The 22,778-nt window shown below is 34.4% G+C and overlaps 1 protein-coding gene across 1 annotated transcript in view; it reads left to right on the top strand.

Annotated features, from left to right (window-relative positions):
- LOC150097437 (glucose-induced degradation protein 8 homolog) overlaps positions 1 to 22,778 on the top strand; it is a 96,758-nt gene that overhangs the window by 41,936 nt on the left and 32,044 nt on the right. The window contains exon 3 of the mRNA XM_090406795.1: positions 5,695 to 5,891. Within this exon, the coding sequence (XP_090262921.1) occupies positions 5,695 to 5,891 (197 nt within the window). The remainder of the gene's footprint in view (positions 1 to 5,694; positions 5,892 to 22,778) is intronic.

Raw genomic sequence — 22,778 nt, 5'->3', positions numbered from 1 at the left:
TATGCTCAATATATTTACCACCGGGTTATTAATTAAATGAAATGGAATTTGATAATCTCATATTGCAACTGCCTCAGCCCATACTCCTAATGGGTGACTTTAATGTACATAACACTCTGTGGGCTAGTGCCAACATGAATAGATGAGGTTGTATGCAAATGCCAATGCAAATGCAAATGACAGCCATGACCTCTCCCTTATTAATAACTGAGCAAATACCTTCTTCCACGTGCCTACCTGCTCTTTTCTGCAATTGATCCAATCTGCTCCTGTACCATTTTTTCACTGCTGACATTGGATACAAAAGCAATAATTTTTCCATTATTAGCACTATGTTTTCACAGGAACCATGTCGTTCTACACAAAGGCCCATGTGGAAAATCGACCAGGCTGGCTGGAGTACATTTTCCCAACTTACAAAACTTAATGCTGATGCAGTCGGCAAACACCTATCAGTGAACCATGTCACAGATTGTGTTGTCCATGTAGCAGCCACAGCAATTCCAAAAACGTCATCCTGATTTTCACTCTATCCAAAGCCTTGGTGGAACCCAGAGTGCCAAGCATCCAAAAAAAGATAGAGATTGAGCATGGGGATATTTCATAGATTCCCAGACAAACATGCCATATTCTGCAAGGAACAGCATGGGTTTACTAAAGGAAGGTCGTGTTTTAGCAATTTGCTCATATTTTATAACAATATTACAGCCGAGTTGGATAAAGGGAATGGACACACTATAATAATGTTGGATTTTTATAAGGCATTTGATAGGATACCACACGAAAGGCTGTTGCATAAACTGGAGAATATGGGATTGGAATATAATCTCTTGACTTGGATAAGGGGATTGATAGACAGATATGAAAAAGTGGTATACAATGGATGTGAATCTGCCAGATTTAAGGTAACCAGTGGTGTACCTCAGGGTTCAGACCTTGGGCCATTATTGTTCAGTACATTAACGACATCAAGCAGGGTGTGCAAATATCATCAGATGTGCAGTTGTTTGCCAATGATGAAAAGATAGGGAGGGCAATCAGGAATGCTACCGATATTCAGCAATTACAAAACGATTTGAATAGACTGGAAATCTGGCAAATGAAAATGTCTGTCAGTTTAATGTTAGTAAGTGTAAAATTATGCGCTTGCTTGATTAGAGTTCCAGAGGCATATTATATTAGCGGGGTTATGCTACAAGAAACTGAAGAGGCAAGGGATCTTGGTGTATTGGTGGATAAGAATTTAAAGTTCAAAGGTCACATAGCAAAAGTTGCAAATACAACTCAGAGGCTAATTGCTTATGTTGAAACAAACCTTGACATGTAAGAATAAGGAAATCATTTTGCCTCTTTATAAGGCTTTGATAAGACCACACCTGGATTATTGTGTGCAGATTTGGTCTCCTGGGTTCCAAGGGGATAAAGTAGCTGTGGAAAGGGTGCAAAGAAGGGTTACAAAGATTATATTTGGATTATGGGATTTAGATTATGAGGACAGATTGCGAGTATGTGGATTGCAGACTTGGGTTAACAGGAAAAAGAGGGATGATATGATAGAGGTCTATAAACTTTTGAATGGGTGTTATAGCATTTCAACTGATGAACTTTTTCGTTATATGGAAGGTGGGGAGAGAACACTGGGGAATCCATGGAAGTTAAGGTTGTTCACAGTCAAGAAAGGGGTAAGTGCTAATTTTTTCTCCTAGAGAGCAGTGAGTGAGTAGAATAATTTGCCCTTAGGAGTAGTGAGTGCATCTAGTGTAAATGAATTTAAGGTAAGGTATGATAGCTGGTTTGGGTGATTTATAGCCTCCCTCGATGAGTCCTTGACTCCCTGGAGGTCTCAGATAATAATAGCAGTGAGAATTTCAAAGATTATTTGAAGAAATCTTAAACAGAACATCAGAGAGGATTACAGCAATAATATCAGTTCAAAATATTCCAAATAAATTTTTTTTTGTATGCATACCTGCAATTTTAAGTAAACACTCATTGAGAATTTTGTACTCTTCCTTTGTTAGCTGTATCCCAGGACTCTTAGAGCTTCCTATATGAATTGGTTCACTGGCTACTTCAGTTTGCAATTCCTGACTAGTAGTCTTACAATTGTAAATCTGCTGCAGTAAAGGTGTTGACAGTTCCATTTACAATAATTTTGTCAACCTTTTGTGAATAGGAAGGTTGCATAATGTATTAGCACCATAAATGGGATAACCATTAGATGATTTGGGAAAATTATATGTTTTAAACTTGTTTTTCAGGCCTCAGGTAAGCAAAACCTTAAAGATGAAAATCATCTACCTTGGCATCTACAAAACTAAATGATGTGCTCTGTAAAAGCAACAGTGGTAAGAAGACAATGCTTAAACAGTAGCCACGCTAGAAGTGAATCCCGGAAGTTACCCTAGAAGCCAATCATATGTTAGCTTGCTTGTGACAAATTAAGGATATTTGAAAAGTGTTTTCTCAGAACAATTGAAATAAAATTCCTATATTAGAAAGAAGCCCACATAAAATGTCAGCAGAATTTCCTTTGTGTGTCCTGTAGTGCAGGGTTTCCCAAACTTCTTACTAAAGTAGAGCCCTAAAGCAAGCAAAATTTTTTTTAGCAGAGCCCTCACAACTCAGTCTTTAAAATAAACATGAAAAAAAAAGGAAGAAATCAATAACACTCACCATTTTACAATTTAGTGCTCCATAAATTAAAAAATATTAAGTTCATTTTAATGACTACAGTGCAGTTGTTGTTTTGAACTGCAGAGTTTTCAAAGTCTGGTATGATGGATGTAACTTGTAGCATCATATCCTTTTCTGCATTTAGCCTGCTTCTATATATTTAGTTTTAGTAGCTGCATATAGTGAGAATGTCTTTTCACAGAGATATGTTGTGGGAAAATGTATCAAAAACTTCAAAGCTTGAACAGCGATTTTGAACAGCAACAGTATTTCTCATATAAGTCAATCCAGAATGTTGAAAGTTCTCTTTCTTTAAATTTGGCATTCAGTTCATAGTTGAAATTTCTATTAGCTGCTGTTTCTCCTTCCAAGACAAGACTAGTGTATTTGTGAAATCAACAAATGGATCTTGAATCCAAAGAAAATTCTTTATATTAGAAACAAAATATTGGCCAACTAATTTGCTTAACTTAGAAAGATGTAGAGAGATAGAGGCTTTTATATCTTCATGCAGGGAAAGTTGGTTGGTGAGAAGAAATTCACAGAGATGTTCAAAGCACTCATATTTTCCCTCATTCATTCCAAAGCTTTAGTTTGCATTGATCTTACTGATCTTACCTTGAGCTTTGAAATATGCTGCCTTGCAATGAAACATTTGTTTCATTTAAATTAGCAAATATATCTGAGAGATAAGCCAATTTCTGCAACTAAAATTTATCTTTTAATTTAAAGGCTAAATAGTGTTGTAGTTCAGACAAAAAAACATAAATTTCCTCATGTAGTTCATAAAACCTTGCAATCCTCCCAAAATCTCACTAATAGCTGGATTATTCACTTTATCCTATTGTTCCCTTGAGAGCCATCAAGATTCAGTATGTAATAATAAAGTTTTATGTATGCTTCTTATATCTTCATAATAAACTAAAAATCCTAGAATTAAGTGGTCTGGCTTTGATAAAGTTAACAATTTTTGTAACATCATTAATTATTTCAGTTAAATAAGATGACATTTGCTTTGTTGCAAGAGCATGTCGATGTAGAAAGCAGTAGACATTTACAATATCTGAATTTTTATATCTGACAATATCTGATTTCGGCATATGAATATTTGCCCACCATGGCTGCAGCTCCATCAGTACATACACTTGAGCAGTATTGCCATGAAATGTTATGCTCCTCGATAAAAGATTCGATTTAGTATGAGTTTCTAAAAGTTTGCACAGTAACGAATCTTCCTCAATGCTAAAATCATGGATATAACAAACAAATACAAATAATATGGCTAAATCTGTAACATCTGTGGATTCATCCATTTGGAGGGAAAAAGTTTGGCTCAACTTTATTCTCCTAATTATTTTATCAGGCATGTCACCAATTCGTCTAGAAATTGTATTATTAGAAAAGGATACACAGTTATTTATGTTTTGAACAAATTTTTCACCTATCATACACTCCACTAAATCTTTTGCACAAGATTTGATTACATTTTCAGTAATTGTATGGGCCTCATCTTGTTTTGCTATTCGAAGACTAATTTTATAGGAAACAATAAGAGCACATTTCTAATCCTTACAAATGATCGCAAGATTGCTTTCCTTTCTTTTAGTTCCTGACACATTCTTCTGAAATTATCAATAGTTTGATTTTACATGAGAGTGCCTAGTTTCTAAATGTTGCTTAAGTTTCATAGGAAAAAGACTACTGTTATTTAGAATTGTCTCGCATTCAACACAAAGTCTGTTTGGTTCCTCCTCATTACCAGCCCAAGTGAAGCCAAAACTCAAGTAACTATCATGATATTTTCTCTTCTTAGTACTTTCTGTACTTCTTTTATTGTGTTATTGGAGCTTTGATGGATGATAAAGAAGATGACATGTTTTCAACAGGTTGAGCATTACTGTCACTCGTTGCATTTTAACTACTTCAACTCTCATTACATTTGTTAATTTTCAACCACTTATCCATTTTAAAGGGTAGAATTATTTCATTTTCTTAAATGCTGCCCCTGGGTGCTCACGTACTAATAAACACTTAAACATAATGGAAATAAATATATAATCAGGGGAAACCACAAACACAAGTTTTTTGACCAACTAACTAACCTTGAACTCATTCACCAACAAATATGGCAGAATTATAACATGCTCCTAATGATTAGAATCTTTCATAAAACCTTTTCCTGAATACCTCCTAGATAAATTAGAATTTTTCACAAATGATTACTCAAGGTTTCTATTGACACTACCAGCAACACAGTAGAACAAATACAAAGTACAGTAAAATGAATGGGAAAATCAAAAGCCTTAAACTCTGCCCCTAAAATCTCTGGCTAATCTCTTGCTATAAAATTTTACTTATCATGTGTGATGGAGGCAAATGGCAACTACCTGTGTTGTCTGCTGACTTAAAAAAAAAATAGCTATAAAACAAACAAATATCACATTTGATTCATTAATTAAAAAAAATAAAAAAAATAAGTGAATGGTTGTAAACAAGATTTGTGGAGCCTGCTTTGGGAAACCCTGCTCTAGTGCATTTGTTTACTTAAGCTTAAATTTGGCTTAGTTCTTCATGCTATTGTTGATAATCACTTTGTTAAATCTTATAGGACCAACTACTTTTCACATCCAGATTCAGATCTCATAGGTTATATCTGGAAATGACAGAGATAGCAAAGACCTTAACATGATTTGATTTTAAAAATTTTGAAGATCAGCTTGTTATGGCATGTTAAAATATACATTAAGGTTGCTTCACCGAGGAATATAACAATTTTAGACAATAAGAATCACTGAATTCGTGACTACCTTAATTTTCTGTTTCTTTGTTTGTAGTAAGTGATGTCTTTTTGAGTTTCAACTCTGGATATGGTCAAAACATTTATCTATTGTAATATAATGTTTCAAGTTTGCATGTCTTTGTTGATACTTATTTCTAGAAAATTCAAAGGATCTACTACAAGCCTCCAAAGTGTGTACTATAATTATATACAGCTGACCTCAATTTCTATAATTTTAGAAGGATTTAAGGAAGCTGCTGAAAAGTTTAGATTAGAATCTGGGATCCAGCCTGCTGTAGAACTGGATACGTTAGATGAGCGAATTAAAATAAGAGATGCTATTCAGAATGGCAGAATACAGGATGCCATAGCTCTGGTAAATCGACTTCATCCGGAATTGTTGGATAATGATAGATACCTTTTCTTCCACTTACAGGTAAGGATGTTTCATATAATGCTATTGTAGATAAGTATAATTATCTTCCATTCCAAGCATGGCATTAATTTTTTGGAAGTAGTTTCACATTTCAGTGTCCTAAATGAGCTGAAACTGAAGAAATGAATTTATCAGTAATTATAATATACATAGTTATTTAGGATTGTGTGAAATCACATTTCATGTAACCCTTAATATTAGATAATAAAGTCAAAATAGCAAGGCTTTATGGTAATGAAGCTTCTCCTGTATGCCATCTTGTAGACTAAAAATTAATAGTTTATTTATTAATTTTTTGGGAAGAGTACTAATTAGATAGCTGGATATTTTCCCAGATAAAAACGGTGCAATAAATAACTTTATAAATGAACCAAAAATAATATGGAACTTGAAATAGACGTTGCAGATGAAGAACCAATAAATGAGCACATCAAACAGCAGAAAACGTGAATAAAGGCAAATTATGAAGACACCAAAGTTAAAAAATAAATAAATAAAAAAATGAATAAAACTATGGAAAGGTTAAGAACTAGATAAAACAATAACAACAACAAAAAAAACTGTATAATTATATACATGACAGACATCAATGTAAATGACACTGTGCTCCATTTTATTGAATTTTATTATTATTATATGACACCTCCAAGGAATCCTTGGACTCATTGAGGCAGGGAAGGAACACAACTCACCCTCTCCTTTACTTAAACCTCCAGCTATATATGACACTACTACCATCAACAGGTAAAGCCATCTATCATTCACCACCACCAGTAGTATATTTTGTCTGCAAGTTGTGTGTGTTCCCATGGACGATTTGCCTGCATGCAGGATGAAAACCCATGAGTTTTTTTTTTTTTTGGGGGGGGGGACTACTACCTCCATATGAGATCAGCTAATTCACCTTCAATTGAAAAAAAAAAAGGCCACATAAAGATTCCTCCCGTCATGACAAGAATCAAACTCAGATCTTTTCCAATCACAGAGTGCAATATACCATCATTTTTCCAGTTGTGCTGTGGTGGCACTCATCAGATTTTAGACAGTGAAAACTAGTTATGAGCTTGCCATGATTTGCAAGGTGAGGTATTAAGTGGAGTTTAGTTAATTTGAAAGTAAAGGGTGTTGTTTATCTTATGTCATTTTCATCAGGCTGAGATTACATAGGTTCTTTGCATGTTAATTTCATATTGGTTGATTGATTAATCAGCTTTCATTTTCTTGGGAGTCGGTAATGGTGACCGTGATTTCTTGGGGAGGGAGTTAATTGTATGACAATAATACTATTTCAGTAATGGGATTTTTTGTTGATATTGCTAATTTACTTTTGTTTATATTTTTTTCTTTGTAGTGGGATGTAAATAGTCTGGTATAGGAATATTGCAATTCCAGTGATGCTCAATTAAGCATAACTTTGAGGAACAAGTAGTGGATCTGATATAGGAGTTATTGCATCCAGATTGGCAGTTAAATTTATAAAGAACATTATGCCATAGGTAATATGTCGGTTTGCGTTATTATGGTTTTATGTTTTAGTACGTTTGTAGCTTATTACTGTTGGTGAAGACAATTTTGTAATTAGAGTATTTGAAGATGCATTTGATGGATTTGTTAATGTTTTGAATATAGGAGAATTTTAAGACTTTCAGTTTTTGGTATGTTGTGTTTAGAATGAGAACACACGCTTTTAGGCTGTATGAATGGTATAATCTATTAGTTTTTGGAGGATATTGCTGAAAATGGAAGATATCTTTAAGGCATATGTTTTCTTGGTTTAAGGCAGTAGTCGAGGTGGGTATTTGCCAGATCTCTTTGTAGAGGGGGGAGCTCCATTACAATAAAGCTTTGCTATTTGTGCTTTCTTATCTAATCTTAGGAACTACATAAATGTGATTTCAGAAAATCCTAAATTTTAATATATTGTTTTCTTTGCAGATTTCAACTCTTTTGCAGATTTTAACTCTTCCTTGTAGGCTATTTTAAAAAATATCTCTTATTCACTATTCTTGTGAAACCTGACTATGAGTTTGCCTCTTGCATAATGCAATAGGCAAAGTATCACATGCATAATGTTTTTCTGAAGTTTGCCAAGATGCAAGGTAATCAATTTCTTCTCAGTAACATTAAAATGAAACTATTTTTAAATAACAGATACAACATAAAGAAAAGAAACACAAAAAAAAAAAAAATCCTTAGAAATAAAAATTGCATAAAACATCTTTTAGGCTCCAAGGAATTTTTCTAACCAGATCCAGTCATTAAATTAACAGTAATTCCTGCATAACAGTATCATAATATAATTATAATTAATCTAGCAAATTTAGCAATACCAATGGAGATGTTCTTCCCAAGCTTCACTCTGCTAACAAACATAGCATAATTAATTAGTTATAATTAATCGATCTATCATCTATATACTTTCTTCAGATGAAATAGTCTTAATCAGCAAAGGATTCAATTTTGATGTTTACTCTTAAAATTTTCCCTAGAAAAGAATACATTGAGGCACAAACCAAACTAGAAAATGACCCAAAAGGATGTTTTTGAAAAAGGTAAATGATATCAATAATAGCAAAACAATTTCAAAACCATTTCTCCCCATCTCTCACAAACTATAAAACATTTCATTAAATATAAAATAGCATTAGTATTATTATCAGCAAAGCAAATAAAAGCAATGTTATTGTCATTATTGACAAAACTGATTACTATAATAAAATATTAGGTGTTAGTGATCCAGTACTTATAAAATAGTTAATAAAAAAACTTATCATTGATCCCATTCCAACATTATAAAAAAAAAAAAATTAAAACTTTTACACCAGTTCAAGGAAACAGAACAAAATAGATAAATCAACCTCCTCCCCATCCACCTAAGGAAGGATGAGATTACCTTGAACAGTAACTTTCTGGTCTAATCTGTCTAGAACCATCATCATCATCAAATTCCTGCTATGTACCCTCAAGGGGTGTACAGGATATGATAGTACTACATGAAAAAAATTACATCATTACTAACTTCCTATCTACAATTTTCCTCCAAATCAGTCTGTTACTTGTCAAGACTCCAACATTATTAGATCTTATATTTCTAATTTCTTTAAGAGTTCAGGCTACTTGTACTTTTGATGTTTACTCTCCATTTCCTTCTAGGTCTTCCTGTTTGTATTTTTTCTTCTACTTTTTGGAGAATTTTAGGAAATCTTGTAGTAGGAATCCTCTGTATTAACACAATTCATTAATATTTACATTACTCGTTCTGAACTACTACCTTAAAACACAAAATCTCATCTTAATGATATGCTCCATTTTTGGCAGTATTGCCAGCAACAGACTAGAGACTGCAGATATGATTGTCCTGAGAAAGATTAGGGGCATGAACAGATGGTATCAATAGCAATATCATATTAAAAATTAGGATATTAGGAAAGAACTTGACATTGTCAGCATCCAGGAATGTGTTAGCAGAGCTAATCTCAGGTGGTATGGTCACTTAAATAGAATGGGCGAAGAAAGATTAGCAAAACAAGTGTTCTCTGCCAGGTTGGTAGGAAAAAGACCCAGAGGAAGACTAAGATAAAGGTGGATTGATACAGTAAAAAGTGCCTTAGTAGATAGAAATATAAGATATGATAACGTTGGAGTCTTGACAGGTAACAGAGTGATTTGGAGGAAAATTGTAGATAGGATGTTAGTAATGATGTAATTTTTCATGTAGTACTATCATATCCTGTACACCCTTAGAAGATATATATATCAGGAATTTGATGATGATGATGATAGTTTTTAATTCATTGTCTTTGTAATTTGACATATTCATGTTTTATTCTTACTGTATGGTGTATATTTTTATGTTCATGAATTTTTTTACCTTCAAAGTTATTTCCACTCTGTTTTTGGCATGTTAAGTTCTATATCAAATATTGTGTTATGTTTATTTTTGAAAATGTTCAAGTATGTGTGGAACTCTTTCATATGTATTTTTAAAAAATAATCAGCTGCTAATTTTTAGTTACAAGTTAACATGAATGGAGATCACAAATCATACACTCAGAAATGGAAAATATTTGCTAAAGCATAATCATCTATTTTTTTTTTTGTTCATATAGTTTAGCATTTGTCAGATCTGCTAGTCATTAAAACAGAAATGAAGTATTTTGTCTAATTATGCTATATATCATGCTGCCATAAGATTCTGTGTGAGTGAGAAGTAATGTGGTAACTTATTCACTGTTGGTAATTTTAATTATGCTTTTTGCTTCAGGAATTTTTATTAATTAATTAATTTGTTTATTTTTTTCATGTAATTCTCAAATACAAAAGGTTGTGTAAACCTATAGTTGTGTAAAAAAAAAAAAAAAAAAAAAAAAAAAAAAAAAAAAAAAAACCTATGCGTGTTTTTTTTTAAATTTAATTAATTTTTATTTTATTTACTTTCACTTTATATATTTTGTTTGTGTAATATATAAATTCTGCTTTAGAGACTAAACACAGGGTTTTTCAAGCCATTTCAGGTTTCCAGAAATTCGTCAGATTATTAAGTAAGAGATGAATTTCATATCAGAAAGAAAAATATATGCAAAAGTTTTGAGAAACTAAAGTTGAGCAGCTTTCATAGGTGAACTGTAGCTATAGAGATGTTAATAAAGAAAGAATGAAAGCATTTGAAAACAAGAATCAAACCTTGGAGAGTTAGCGACAGACTCTGGGGTGGGGAACACTGATTCAGCTAGGAAGATGTGAAGTTGTTTGCAAGGATAGAAAAATGAGAGCTTCATGGTGGACCCATCATTCTTAACAAGTCAGCGTGTATGTCATGTATGTATCTGTATGAGAGAATACTGTTAAAAACATAAGAAAGATGTATGTAAAGTATCATCATTTCATACTTGGAGAGATTGTTGGACAGAATCAGAAATGAGGACAGAGGAATCTCAAGTAATGGAATAGGACTCAACCACCTGTGCTTTGCAGATGACATTGTTTTACTTGAAGAAGACTAAATGAAACTTGAGCAAATGATTCATAATCTAAATAGAGAAGGTAAAAGATACGGATTGAAGATGAATATAGAAAAGACAAAAGCAATAGTTTCTGGTGAAAGGAAGATTGAAGAGAATGTGGAACAGTTTACCTATCTTGGAAGTTGTATAACACATGATCTAAACTGTGAAAAAGAAATTAAAATTAGGCCTACAAAGGCTTTAACAGCACTAAAATCCATGGACAAAATTTGGAAGAGTAGAAATATCAGCTTAAAAACCAAACTAAGCGTTCTTGAAACCTGCATCTTTAGCAGTACGTTTTAGTATGGTTGTGAAACTTGGATAATGACAAAGAAATTGGGGAAATGAATACTGACTTTTTAAAGAGAGCGTTATCGTAAAATTCTATGAATTGGATGGACTCAGAAGATAAGAAATGAAGAAGTGTTCAGAAGGATACAATTAAAAGAGCCTTTCAAAAAGTCACACAAAGAAAATTGAAGCTTGGATATATTTGTAGAATCTCAAATGACAGAAAGTTAGTCGTTGGTGTTTGGCCTAATGAGTAGAGCAAATGTCAGAGGTAGTCCTCATTGTGAGTGGGCCGACAATATTAAAGACTGGTGTGGAGTAACTCTTCAAGAATTAACTCATGCCGCAATGAGCAGACCTAACTGGGACAATGTAGTCAACATGGCATCAGACACCTATGGGCACTGTGTCCATGGTTTGTGATGATGATGTACAAGTAACTAATCAGAAGCCATGGGAAGAGTGGTAAGAAAATAAAGAACTCGAGGTGTCAGCATATTCTGTAGGCTGATGATGAAGCTTAGAATTATATTATTATTATTAAGAGAGACCTCCCAGGAGTCAGGGACTCATCGAGGGAGGCCACATACTACACGCACCAGCTATCCTACTTATTCTTAAATTCATTCACACTGCTTACACTAACAACATCCAATGACAATCTATTCCAATCATGCACCACACCACCCTGTGAGAGAAAAATCTATCCCTCATCCCCTTCTTAGCTTCCAAGGATGCCCTCTAGTCCTTTCCCCACCTTCCATGAATTGAAAAATTCCATCAATTGAAATCGTGTATGACCCTTTCAGAAGTTTGTAAGGCTTAATCATATCACTCCTCCTTCTCCTGTTTGCTGGTGTCTGCAGTCTATAAATTCTCAATCTGTCTTCATAATCAGTATTCCATAATCCTGATATCATTTTTAACACTCTCCTTTGCACTTTTCTCCAGTATATCTGAATCACAATAGAATCCAGGAGACCAGACCTGTGCACAATAGCTCAGGTAAGAAAATAAAGAACTCGAGGTGTCAGCATATTCTGTAGGCTGTTGATGAAGCTTAGAATTATATTATTATTAAGAGATACCTCCATGGAGTCAGGGACTCATCGAGGGAGGCCACATACTACATTCCCCGTTATCATACTTATTCTTCAATTCATTCACACTGCTTACACTCACAACATCCAATGATAATCTATTCCAATCACGCCCCACCCTGTGAGAGAAAAATCTATCCCTCATCCCCTTCTTAGCTTCCAAGGATGCCCTCTTGTCCTTTCCCCACCTTCCATGAATTGAAAAATTCCATCAATTGAAATCGTGTATGACTCTTTCAGAAGTTTGTAAGTCTCGATCATATCACTCCTCTTTCTCCTGTTTGCTAGTGCCTGCAGTCTACAAATTCTCAATCTGTCTTCATAATCAGTATTCCATAATCCTGATATCATTTTTAACACACTGCTTTGCACTTTTCTCCAGTATCTCTGAATCACAATAGAATCCAGGAGACCAGACCTGTGCACAATAGCCCAAGTGAGGTCATATCAAGGCCTTGTAAAGGGGCAAAATGACATCCTTATCAATTATGCTTTTTAACGTTCCTGAAGCAAAATGTTCCTTTACATGTGAACGTTCTTTTCAGCATTGCAATTATCTTGAGTTGTATTTGCAATCTTTGCTACCTGGCCCCTGAACCTCAACTTCCTATCTACTAACACTCCAAGATCCCTAGTCTCATCATTTTCTTCTAGCATAATCCCATCAATATAATACGACATTGGATATCTAATCATGCCGAAGTGAATGAGATTACATTGAACTGACATCCATTTTCCCATGCCCACAGTTCCAGCCTATTCAAATTATTCTGCAAGACTGCATATCAGCAGCATTCCTGATTACCCTACCTATCTTTGCATCATCAGCAAACAGCTGTATGTCGCTTGTCAAATCCTTCCCGATATCATTAATGTATAGATTGAATAACAGTGGACCAAGCACTGATCCTTGTGGTTCACCACTTGTTACCTTAAACCTTGCAGACTCACATCCCCCATAACACTTTTTGATATCTGTCAGTCAGCCATCCATCCTCGTATCCACACTAATATTCTGTGATGCAAACCCATATTCTCCAATTTATGCAACAGTCTACCATGCTGTATTCTGTCAAAAGCCTTAGCAAAATCCAAAAGTATCATGGTGTATTCCCCTTGTCTAGTTCAATGATAACATTGTTATAGAATGCAAGCAAGTTGCTAAAACATGACCTTTCTTTAGTTAACCCATGTTGCACATTACAAAGTAGAGATTCGCTGTCAGCCCCGTTGACTCCAACTTGTCATCTAGAAGATGAAGAACATGTCTAATGTCAGAAGCACTAAAGATGGGATCCATCAACATAAAAAGTATTAATGGAAAGGAAACCGAACTTGCAGAAGAACTGGAAAAGTACTACATGGACATAATTGGCATTACTGAGACAAAAGACAAAAAAAAGGTGAGATACTACTAAATAAGTATATAATATTTTATTTGGGTAATGGCAGTCAATGAAAGGAAGGAGTAGCAATAGCATTCAACACCAAACATGATGATAAACTTCTTGATTTGAAGGCAATTTCAATTAGTTATGTGGACAAACTTCAAAATATGGATATGAACAATGCAACTTACATTGCATTCCATAAGTTTTTAGGACAAAAATTATAAAAAAATCAAAAACAAATGAGAGAAACATAAAACACATTTGTTATTCAAAATACAATCCATTGGTGTTTATACAGGCTTTAGTGCGGTTGTACAGTTTTTGGACAGCTGGAGAAAATTCCACTTGTTTGATTGTCTTTAATTCATCAGTTATATCTTTTTGGATAGCTGGAACATTCGCAAATTGGTATCCTTTCAGCTTCATTTTCAAAATAGTTGAGAGAGGATAAATCTGATGAGTAAGGTGTATGATAAAGGAGGGGGATAATTTTGTGTGTCAAAAAGCGACACACATTTGCAGCTTTGTGAGTAGGCGTGTTATTATGCAACTGGAAAAAAATCTTGCGACTGGAATGCAGCATGATGAATTAACTGCATTTCAGGAGGCAATCCATAACTTATTTATAAAATTCTGTATTCATTCTTTTCCCCTCCAGTATGACTTCTTTGTGCACCTTCACCTTGCTTGTCAAGAAAAATTGTCAACATTTTAGTGTGTGACTTTTGCAATCTCAGTTTCTTCAATCTGGGAGATGTCTCACCAACCTATTCATAATTCTGTCGCTTTGTTTTGGGATCATATGTAAAACACCAAATTTATCCTGTAATGATTTTTGTCAAAGAAAGTTTCGTCCACATCCATCATCGCAATAACGTCCTGACAAGATCTAACTTGATCTTTTTGCTCAACTGTCAAAGCGTGTGGGACAAAGCATGCAAACAATTACCTCTTCTCCAAATCTTAACTCAGACTGTGAAGATCACTTCCACTATGATCTGTGATGTGATCAATGCTTGTTCTTCATGAACTCTGCAACAGTGGCAGAGTTTTCTTGAGTTCGAGTCGATGTGGGATGGCCACTTTTCTTGTTGTCTTTAATTCATTGGAGTTACAAAGAAAAGTAAAAAGAAAAAGTACTTCACTCTACACATCATAACTCGCATACTGCTGAATGTAAATTAACCTCATTCTCTGGGATATTACTTCGTTAGCATGTTTCTTTACAGATAGATCATAGAGGCGCTTCTAAGAAAGAAGTGGAGGAATTTTTTGAGTCATTAGTAGGTATCTGACATAAAGAAAACAGAAAAAGTGGTTTGTTGGAGATCTAAATAGCAGAGTAGCAAATTATTCCTGTGAGGCATATGGAAATGTTTTTGGGAAAATTTGAAGAAAAGGAAAAGGCAAATAATAATGGTATATACATGCCAGATCTCTGCTCAGGATATGGACTAGTCATTACACTGTGTTCCAACATAAAGATGTGCACAAGTTTGTGAAGAGAATATACAAGAATAAGTCTCACTATGTTATTGTTAATAGCTTTAATAGAATATGCACTAGACATTATTATTATTATTATTTTGATACCTCCAGGGAGTCCAAAGACTCATCGAGATATTAAAGTAAAGTTCATAGCTTACACATGTTGCAAATATTATGTAGTATTTATTCAAAAATTCCATTATATTTCATTCAGTGTTATGTGGATATTATCAAGAATATATACCATTAATTACACTCAAAAGATGAATCAAAGTCGCACATCATGCGTATATTAGCTCGTGTATCCATCACAGCTAAGTACATGATAATCACACTTTTGAGTTCAAAGGAACAATTGTAGTAAGTTGCATAGATTTAAAAAAAAAAAAAAAAAAAAAAAAAAAAAAAAAAAAAAAAAAAAATTGAATAATTATTAATTTAAAAAAAAAAACTCCGAAGAACTTATGAACAATTAATAGTGATCACTTCCCAAAAATTGTTTGAACCGATCAGTAACCAAGTTTTGGGAAGTGATCACTATTAATTGTTTATAAGTTATTTTTTTAATCTACACAACCTACTAAATTGTTCCTTTGAACTCTAATAGTGTAATGTATACTTAAACTGTAACCAAGACATGAGATAATGTAAGCATGATTTATTACTCATTATTTTGATCGATCTTTTGAATGTAGTTAATGGTCTATCTCTCTGACAATCCACATAACATTGGATGAAATATATTGGAATTTTTGAATAAATTCTATATAATTTTTGTTGCATGTGTAAGCTATGAAACTTACTTCAGTATGTATTGTTAATGGTGATATCTTCATGCTGGTTCAGGACACAAGAGTATACAAATGATTGGAAATTGGAAGTAATTGTTAGTTAATTTTAAATAGGATAAAAATGAATATCACATTGAAAAGAACAATATGTGAGAAAGTTTTAAAAATAATTATAGTTAAGCAGATTTTGCAGCTGAACTGCAGACTCAGCTATACAAACATTATTCAGGAAAAAAGAAAACAGTTTGAAAACAAGAATTCAACTTTTGAGTCTCAGGAGCAAATTTTGAAGAAAACATTGATTGGTTCAGCTAGGGAGGCATGTGCAAATATAGAAAAATAAGAACACTTTGGTGGACACAAAAAGTTAAAGAAACAGTCTTGTAAAAGAAGAAAGCATACCAAAAGGTTTTACCAAAAAGGTTGGCAGATGCTATAAAAGAATGCAAAGAAAAAATGTAGGATTACAAAACTATGCATGAAAGTAACAGATAATAGCTAAATTGTTACTTTGATAACAATATAGAAGATAAATATCAGTAAGGTGGCAGAAACATTCTGGAGGCTGTTGAATAAGCTTAGAGAAGTGCAAAAGCAATCAAAGATGATAAAGGTGACATGAAAATTAAAGATAACAATATTCTAGATGTCTGGAGCGATTACTTTGAATGTCTATTAAACGAAACAATCAGTGACATCACAGTAGTGGAAAATATTCCAGAATGCAAACCGAAGTACATATCTGTACTCAAGAATAAAAAGCTATCCAAAGCTTGAAATGTGGAAACACAATTGAAGTAAATAACATTCAACCAGAAATGCTCAAATATGAAGGTATAAAAGTTTTTCAATGGCTATACTGCATAATTCATAGGACCTGGGTCAGAAAGTCAAATTCCAGGTGACTAGAATTGAGCTGTCATAGTTCTAATCTGTAAAATTGGGAATAAAGCTGAATGTGCGAATTACAGAGGAATTTCTCTACTAAGTGTTCCAGGTAAGATATATGCAAGCATATTTAAGAGGCAAAAAAAAAAAAAAAAAAATGGTGGAAGAGAGACTCAGAAGAACAAGCTGGGTTCTAGCCATATAGAAGTAGTCAAGAACAGATTTTCACTCTGCAACAAATAGTGGAGAAATCATAGTAATATAATCCAAATTATTTAAATGTCAACTATTCTAGACTGAATTCACATTGAAAACGTATTGGATATTTTTTAGAGGCTATCCACATTTCCCCCAAAAGGAAAAATCCAACATATGCAAAAGCAAAACTGATGGTCCATGCTTTATCTGTGCTGAGCACTAGTAATTTCAAGACACTTGGTTATGGATTTTAGGGTCTCTTTCTTTGTAGAAATAGCATGCTTCCATGGTCGAATCTCAACCTCAACTCATGCATTGTGAGTAATGTTTCCTCTCATTTTTGCCAGCCCACATGTGCATGAAAAACATTTTTATTTCTTTTAGAGAAACTAGAGCCATAGTTTTATGAATTATTTACATATAAACAAAAGGTAAAGGTAATAATTTATTATAAGGTCATATATTTCATTCTGAAAATTACAGACCATCTTCAGTGGCAAAAAGCAGTTGATAAAAGTAAAATGCAAACAATGGATTTATTTTAAATAGAATAAGCCGCATGATGTTATATTTCCAATAACATTATCTTCTAACTGAGGGAAAAGTCTAATCATAACAATATATAAAAAATAAATTTAAAAAAAACGATAATATAATTATTATATTTACGGCGATTTTGCTTGTTTCTGTTTAGGAGTGCCCCTGTTTAATTGTCATTGGCTTTTTACTCACGGATTCTTAGGGCATTGTAGATCTATGTTTACCAACAAATATATGTAGCATAAAGGAAGAGAAATTTACACATACCTTTTTCCTGGGTGTTGTGGCTTGTCTTCTTTCTGTGGTGTGCAAACTACTGCAGTTATGGAGTTTTGGAAGAAAGTATATGTGGGGGGGGATCTTAGGCAGTGTGTGAGAATTAAAATAGAAAAAACCCGTTTTTTTTGTGTAATATATATATATATACATATATATTATTTTATTAGGGATGGGCGGAGCATTTTTTATATAGGGTGGGAAAGGGTGAAAGGGGTTGAAAACAGCAACTGATTTTTAGAGGGGGGAAGGGGGTTGATGGGGGTGCGATCCGTTTCGACTATGCTTGGGCGTCGTCTGAACTCATGGAGGAAGTGGATGCTATGTCAGGTCGGTTTGGTGTTTCTGCCTTTGAAGTGTTTGTGTTATCGCCTATTGGTCGAGGTTGTGAAATCAATTTTACGTTGTGAAGCTTCCAAACCTCGGAGATTATGTAGGGCCGGTGGACGTTGATAGAGTTCGCATCACATTTTATGGCTATTGTTTCCGATATTCTAAGCATTATAATAAATTTAGTTTAATCCTTTATCCAAGTGTGAGCAAACAAAGTTTGCACCTGAAAATATCTTCAGGACTGAATATGGTGTTGTACTACCTTACTGGGTAAGGTAGTACAACACCGGGCAACTCGTAGCACAGGTGGACCAAGCTAACAACTCTCCTATCCCAGTATCTCCCATAATGCAAAACACATCTCCTTGTGGATATGTATAATGTTATGCATTAAGGGATTGGCCACTACCCGGACTAGTTTCGACCTTTATTGAGGTCTCTTCAGTGGTAGTCTGGCCCAGAGGTGGAGATACCAGGCAGAAGCAATAGCGAGGGCCTTAATGCATAATATTATACATATCCGCAAGGAGATGTGTTTTGCATTATGGGAGATACTGGAATAGGAGGGTTGTTAGCTTGGTCCACCGTTGCTACGAGTTGCCGGTGTTGTACTATCTTACCCCAGTAAGGTAGTACAACACCATATTCAGTCCTGAAGATATTTTCAGGCACAACATCACACTTGGATAAAGGATTAAACTAAATTTATTATAGTCTAACCAAGTGAAAAATGAACTTTCAACATTCTAAGCATTGTTTCATTGTCTTGTCTGTCTATAATGATGGCCTTGTCGATTTGCAGGGTATGTTTTTGTTCAAGAGCGTGAACAGCTATTTCTGTTTTCCCTGTGCTTTGTATTAGATTTTTCTTTTTGATGCTGCGTTTTTTAGTGTTTAAATTTTCTGGAATAGGGATGTTACAATCACGGAAGTGTTCTTGTAGTCCTGCCCATAAAGATGGCGGAACCTGTGTAGGTGATATCACAGTCTTTTTGGCAGGGAAATTTATAGACTATGTTGTGGTGTTCAAACCTTTCTTTTTGTGTGTGAGATTTAGTGGGTTTTAGGAGATTTGCCAGTTTTTGGTTTGTGGTGAATACCAGTTTGTAGTCAGTATGTTTGAAGATGTATTTGTAGGCTTTGTATGTGTTCTGAGTGTATGGCAGTTTGATAATTTTTTGTGTTGGAAAGTTTGTTTTGGTACTTGGGTTGTTTTGGCCATCCTGTTTGCGTAATTTATTAGTTGTGTGGGATAGTTGCGATTTTTGAAGATCTGTGTTAGTTTTTTATTTCTGTGTTGAAATGACTATGATTGGTTGAAAACTTGTGAGCATTTATGAATTGTGATAAGATGACCGATTTTTTTAACAGAATATGGATGGTATGAGTGGAATTGGAGGTAGTTTCCAATATTGCGAGGGTTTGTGGTACATTTTCGTGGCTATTTTGTTGTTAATTCTGATTAATGTCAAGTTTAAGAATTGACGGATTTGTTCTGTTCGGTTTCTCTGGTGAATTTTAGGCTGTTGCTGTAACTGTTTAAGGACTTGACATTAATCAGAACTAACAACAAAATAGCCACAAAAATATACCACAAAACCTCGCATATTTGAAACTACCTCCATTTCCACTCATACCATCCATATTCTGTTAAAAAATCGGTCATCTTATCACAATTCATAAATGCTTAAAAGTTTTTAACCGATCATAGTAATCTGAACACAGAAATAAAAAAACTAACACAGACCTTCAAAAATCGCAACTATCCCACACAACTAATAAATTATGCAAACAGGACGGCCAAAACAACCCAACCCCGACTTCCATACACAAAAAATTATCAAACTGCCATACACCCAGAACACATACAAAGCCTACAAATACATCTTCAAACATACTGACTACAAACTGGTATTCACCACAAACCAAAAATTGGCAAATCTCCTAAAACCCACTAAATCTCACACACAAAAAAGAAAGATTTGAACACCACAACGTAGTCTATAAATTTGCCTGCCAAAGAGACTGTGATATCACCTACACAGGTTCCACCATCAGGTCTTTATGGGCAAGACTACTACAAGAACACTTCCGTGATTGTAACATCCCTATTCCAGAACATTTAAACACTAAAAAATGCAACATCAAAAAGAAAAATTGAATACAAAGCTCAGGGAAAACAGAAATAGCTGTTCATGCCCTTGAACAAAAATATGCCCTGCAAATCGACAAGGTCATCATAATAGACAGACAAGACAATGAAACAATGCTTAGAATATCTGAAACAATAGCCATAAAATGTGACATGAACTCTATCAACGTCCACCGGCCCTACATAATCTCCAAGGTTTGGAAGCTTCACAACATAAAATTGAGGTCACAACCCCGACCAATAAGCGAAAACACAAACACTTCAAAGGCAGAAACACCAAACCACTAGCATAGCATCCACTTCCTCCATGAGTTCAGACGATGACCAAGCATAGTCTAAACGGATCGCAACCCCATCAACCCCTTTCCCCCCTTAAAAATCAGTTGTTGTTTTCGACCCCTTTCACCCTTTCCCACCCTATATAAAAAACACTCCACCCATCCCTAATAATATAATATGTATGTGTATATATATATATTATACAAAAAAATGGTTTTTTTTTTATTTTAATTCTCAGACATTGCCTAAGATTCCCCCCCCCACACACACACACTTCCTTCCAAAACGCCGTAACTGCAGTAAGAAGACAAGCCACACTACAGAATGAATACAAGCCACAGCACCCAGGAAAAAGGTATGTGTAAATTTCTCTTCCTTTATGTTACATATATTTGTTGGTAAATATACATCTACAAGGCCCTAAGAATCAGTGAGTAAAAAGCCTACGACATTTAAACAGAGGCACTCCTAAACAGAAGCCGGCAAGATAGCCGTAAATATAATAGTTTAAGAGGAGTAACTTGGGAGTTTTCCCAGAAATAATATCCATATAATATAATTTTTTTAGAAAAAATTAGAGATCTCTACAGATCACCTGTTAGATACACCATCTTGTTAGTTTCTTGAGACCTTATGACTACATAAAATACCATTCTTGGTTTTAATAGTAAGTATTAAAAAAAAAAAAAAAAAATTATGATGAGTTATTCTAATCAAACTCTCATTTTTTTGATAACCATAGGCAGTCATTCCAATTCAAGTTTGGGTGGTGAAACAAGGCTTCAGCACCCTCCTTAAATAAATGTTCGAATTTGAATCGACTGTGATTGTAGTAGGTGTGTTTCATACCAAAGAATATTGTGGTCTGTGTCTATTGTGCATTGAGCCAATCCAGATTTGTCAGATTTTATGTACTAAATATATGATTGATGTTCTTGTATTCTCTTTTCTATTGAGCATCCAGTTTGTCCAAAGTAGTATAGATGGCAGTCACAAGGAACTTGGTATACACCTGGGAGAGACATCAGAGAGCGTTTATCATTTGAAGAGGGGGGGGGATAAGTTGAGAGTGTATTGATGGGTATAAAAGTAGCTACTAAATCTTATTTCTTTAGAATTCTGGAAATTGGTTCTGAAATGCCAGAAATATATGGGATTGGAACTCAGTAAACTGTTTCCTTCTTGTTTGGGTTAGGTTTGTAGAAGTCACAGATGTTGTGTAGTTCCTAAGAGAAGCCAGTTAATGGCATATATCGTTCGATGTTTGAGAGTTCAAGAATTCTTCCTGTAATTGAGGAGTCGAACAATTTGTCTTAGCTTGTTGAATTAAAGACTTTATGATTCCTTTCTTTTGAAAAGGATGGTGTGCAGATTGTTGAAGAGTGTAGCGTCCAGTGAAAGTATGCTTTCGATAAACCGATATGGTTAAATCATCTGATGGTGAGTGCACGAGAAGAACTTCTAGAAAAGATAATTTGTCTTTCAATTTCCATGGTGAATTTAATATGAGGATGTAAAGAATTTATAGTAGCAAAACACATTGGTAAAGTTTCTTTATTGAGAGGCCACACTGCAAAAATGTCATCAGTATGCTAGTATACTGAAACCAAAATGATGGTTAAGGTTGTATGGATGAAAAGAGGATGTTTTCTAGATACTCTAAATAAAAGATCTGGTTAGAGCAGGGGAGAGTTGTCTTCCCATGGCAGTTCCTTCCACTTGGTCGTAGAATATCCAGAATGCCACCCTAGGGACACACCTAAGTGGGCACAGGAACTGGCGATCCCAGGGTACCCAAGCTGAAGATACCGGGTCATGGCAGTATAGCCATTATATCTAGTTGGAAGGAAATTTCCAACCCACCAAGCTGCATGGAAGGCAACGGAGGAACTATCTTGCATACTTTTTCTCTTTCTCCAAGTAATGATGAACAAGTCAAGACAGAAGAATGAATTATACACAAGAACAGATTGGGACCCTTGGGTCTGGCTTTGTACAGTATGCTACCAGAGATGTAAGGACACAGCATAAGAGAATGAACCTCAAGGAAAATATTGACATGGGCACCTGACTTGTTAACTCGATGTATCAAGCAGGGATGATGGCCAGTGTGATCAGAGAAATAAAAAGAATGAAGATATCAATTCTTGGAAT

Source organism: Typopeltis vanoorti, chromosome 17, assembly GCF_054136105.1.
Source record: "Typopeltis vanoorti isolate ZY-2024b chromosome 17, IOZ_Tvanoo_1.0, whole genome shotgun sequence".
Taxonomy (NCBI): Eukaryota; Metazoa; Arthropoda; class Arachnida; order Uropygi; family Thelyphonidae; genus Typopeltis; species Typopeltis vanoorti.
This window is presented reverse-complemented; position numbering and strand designations above follow the sequence as displayed.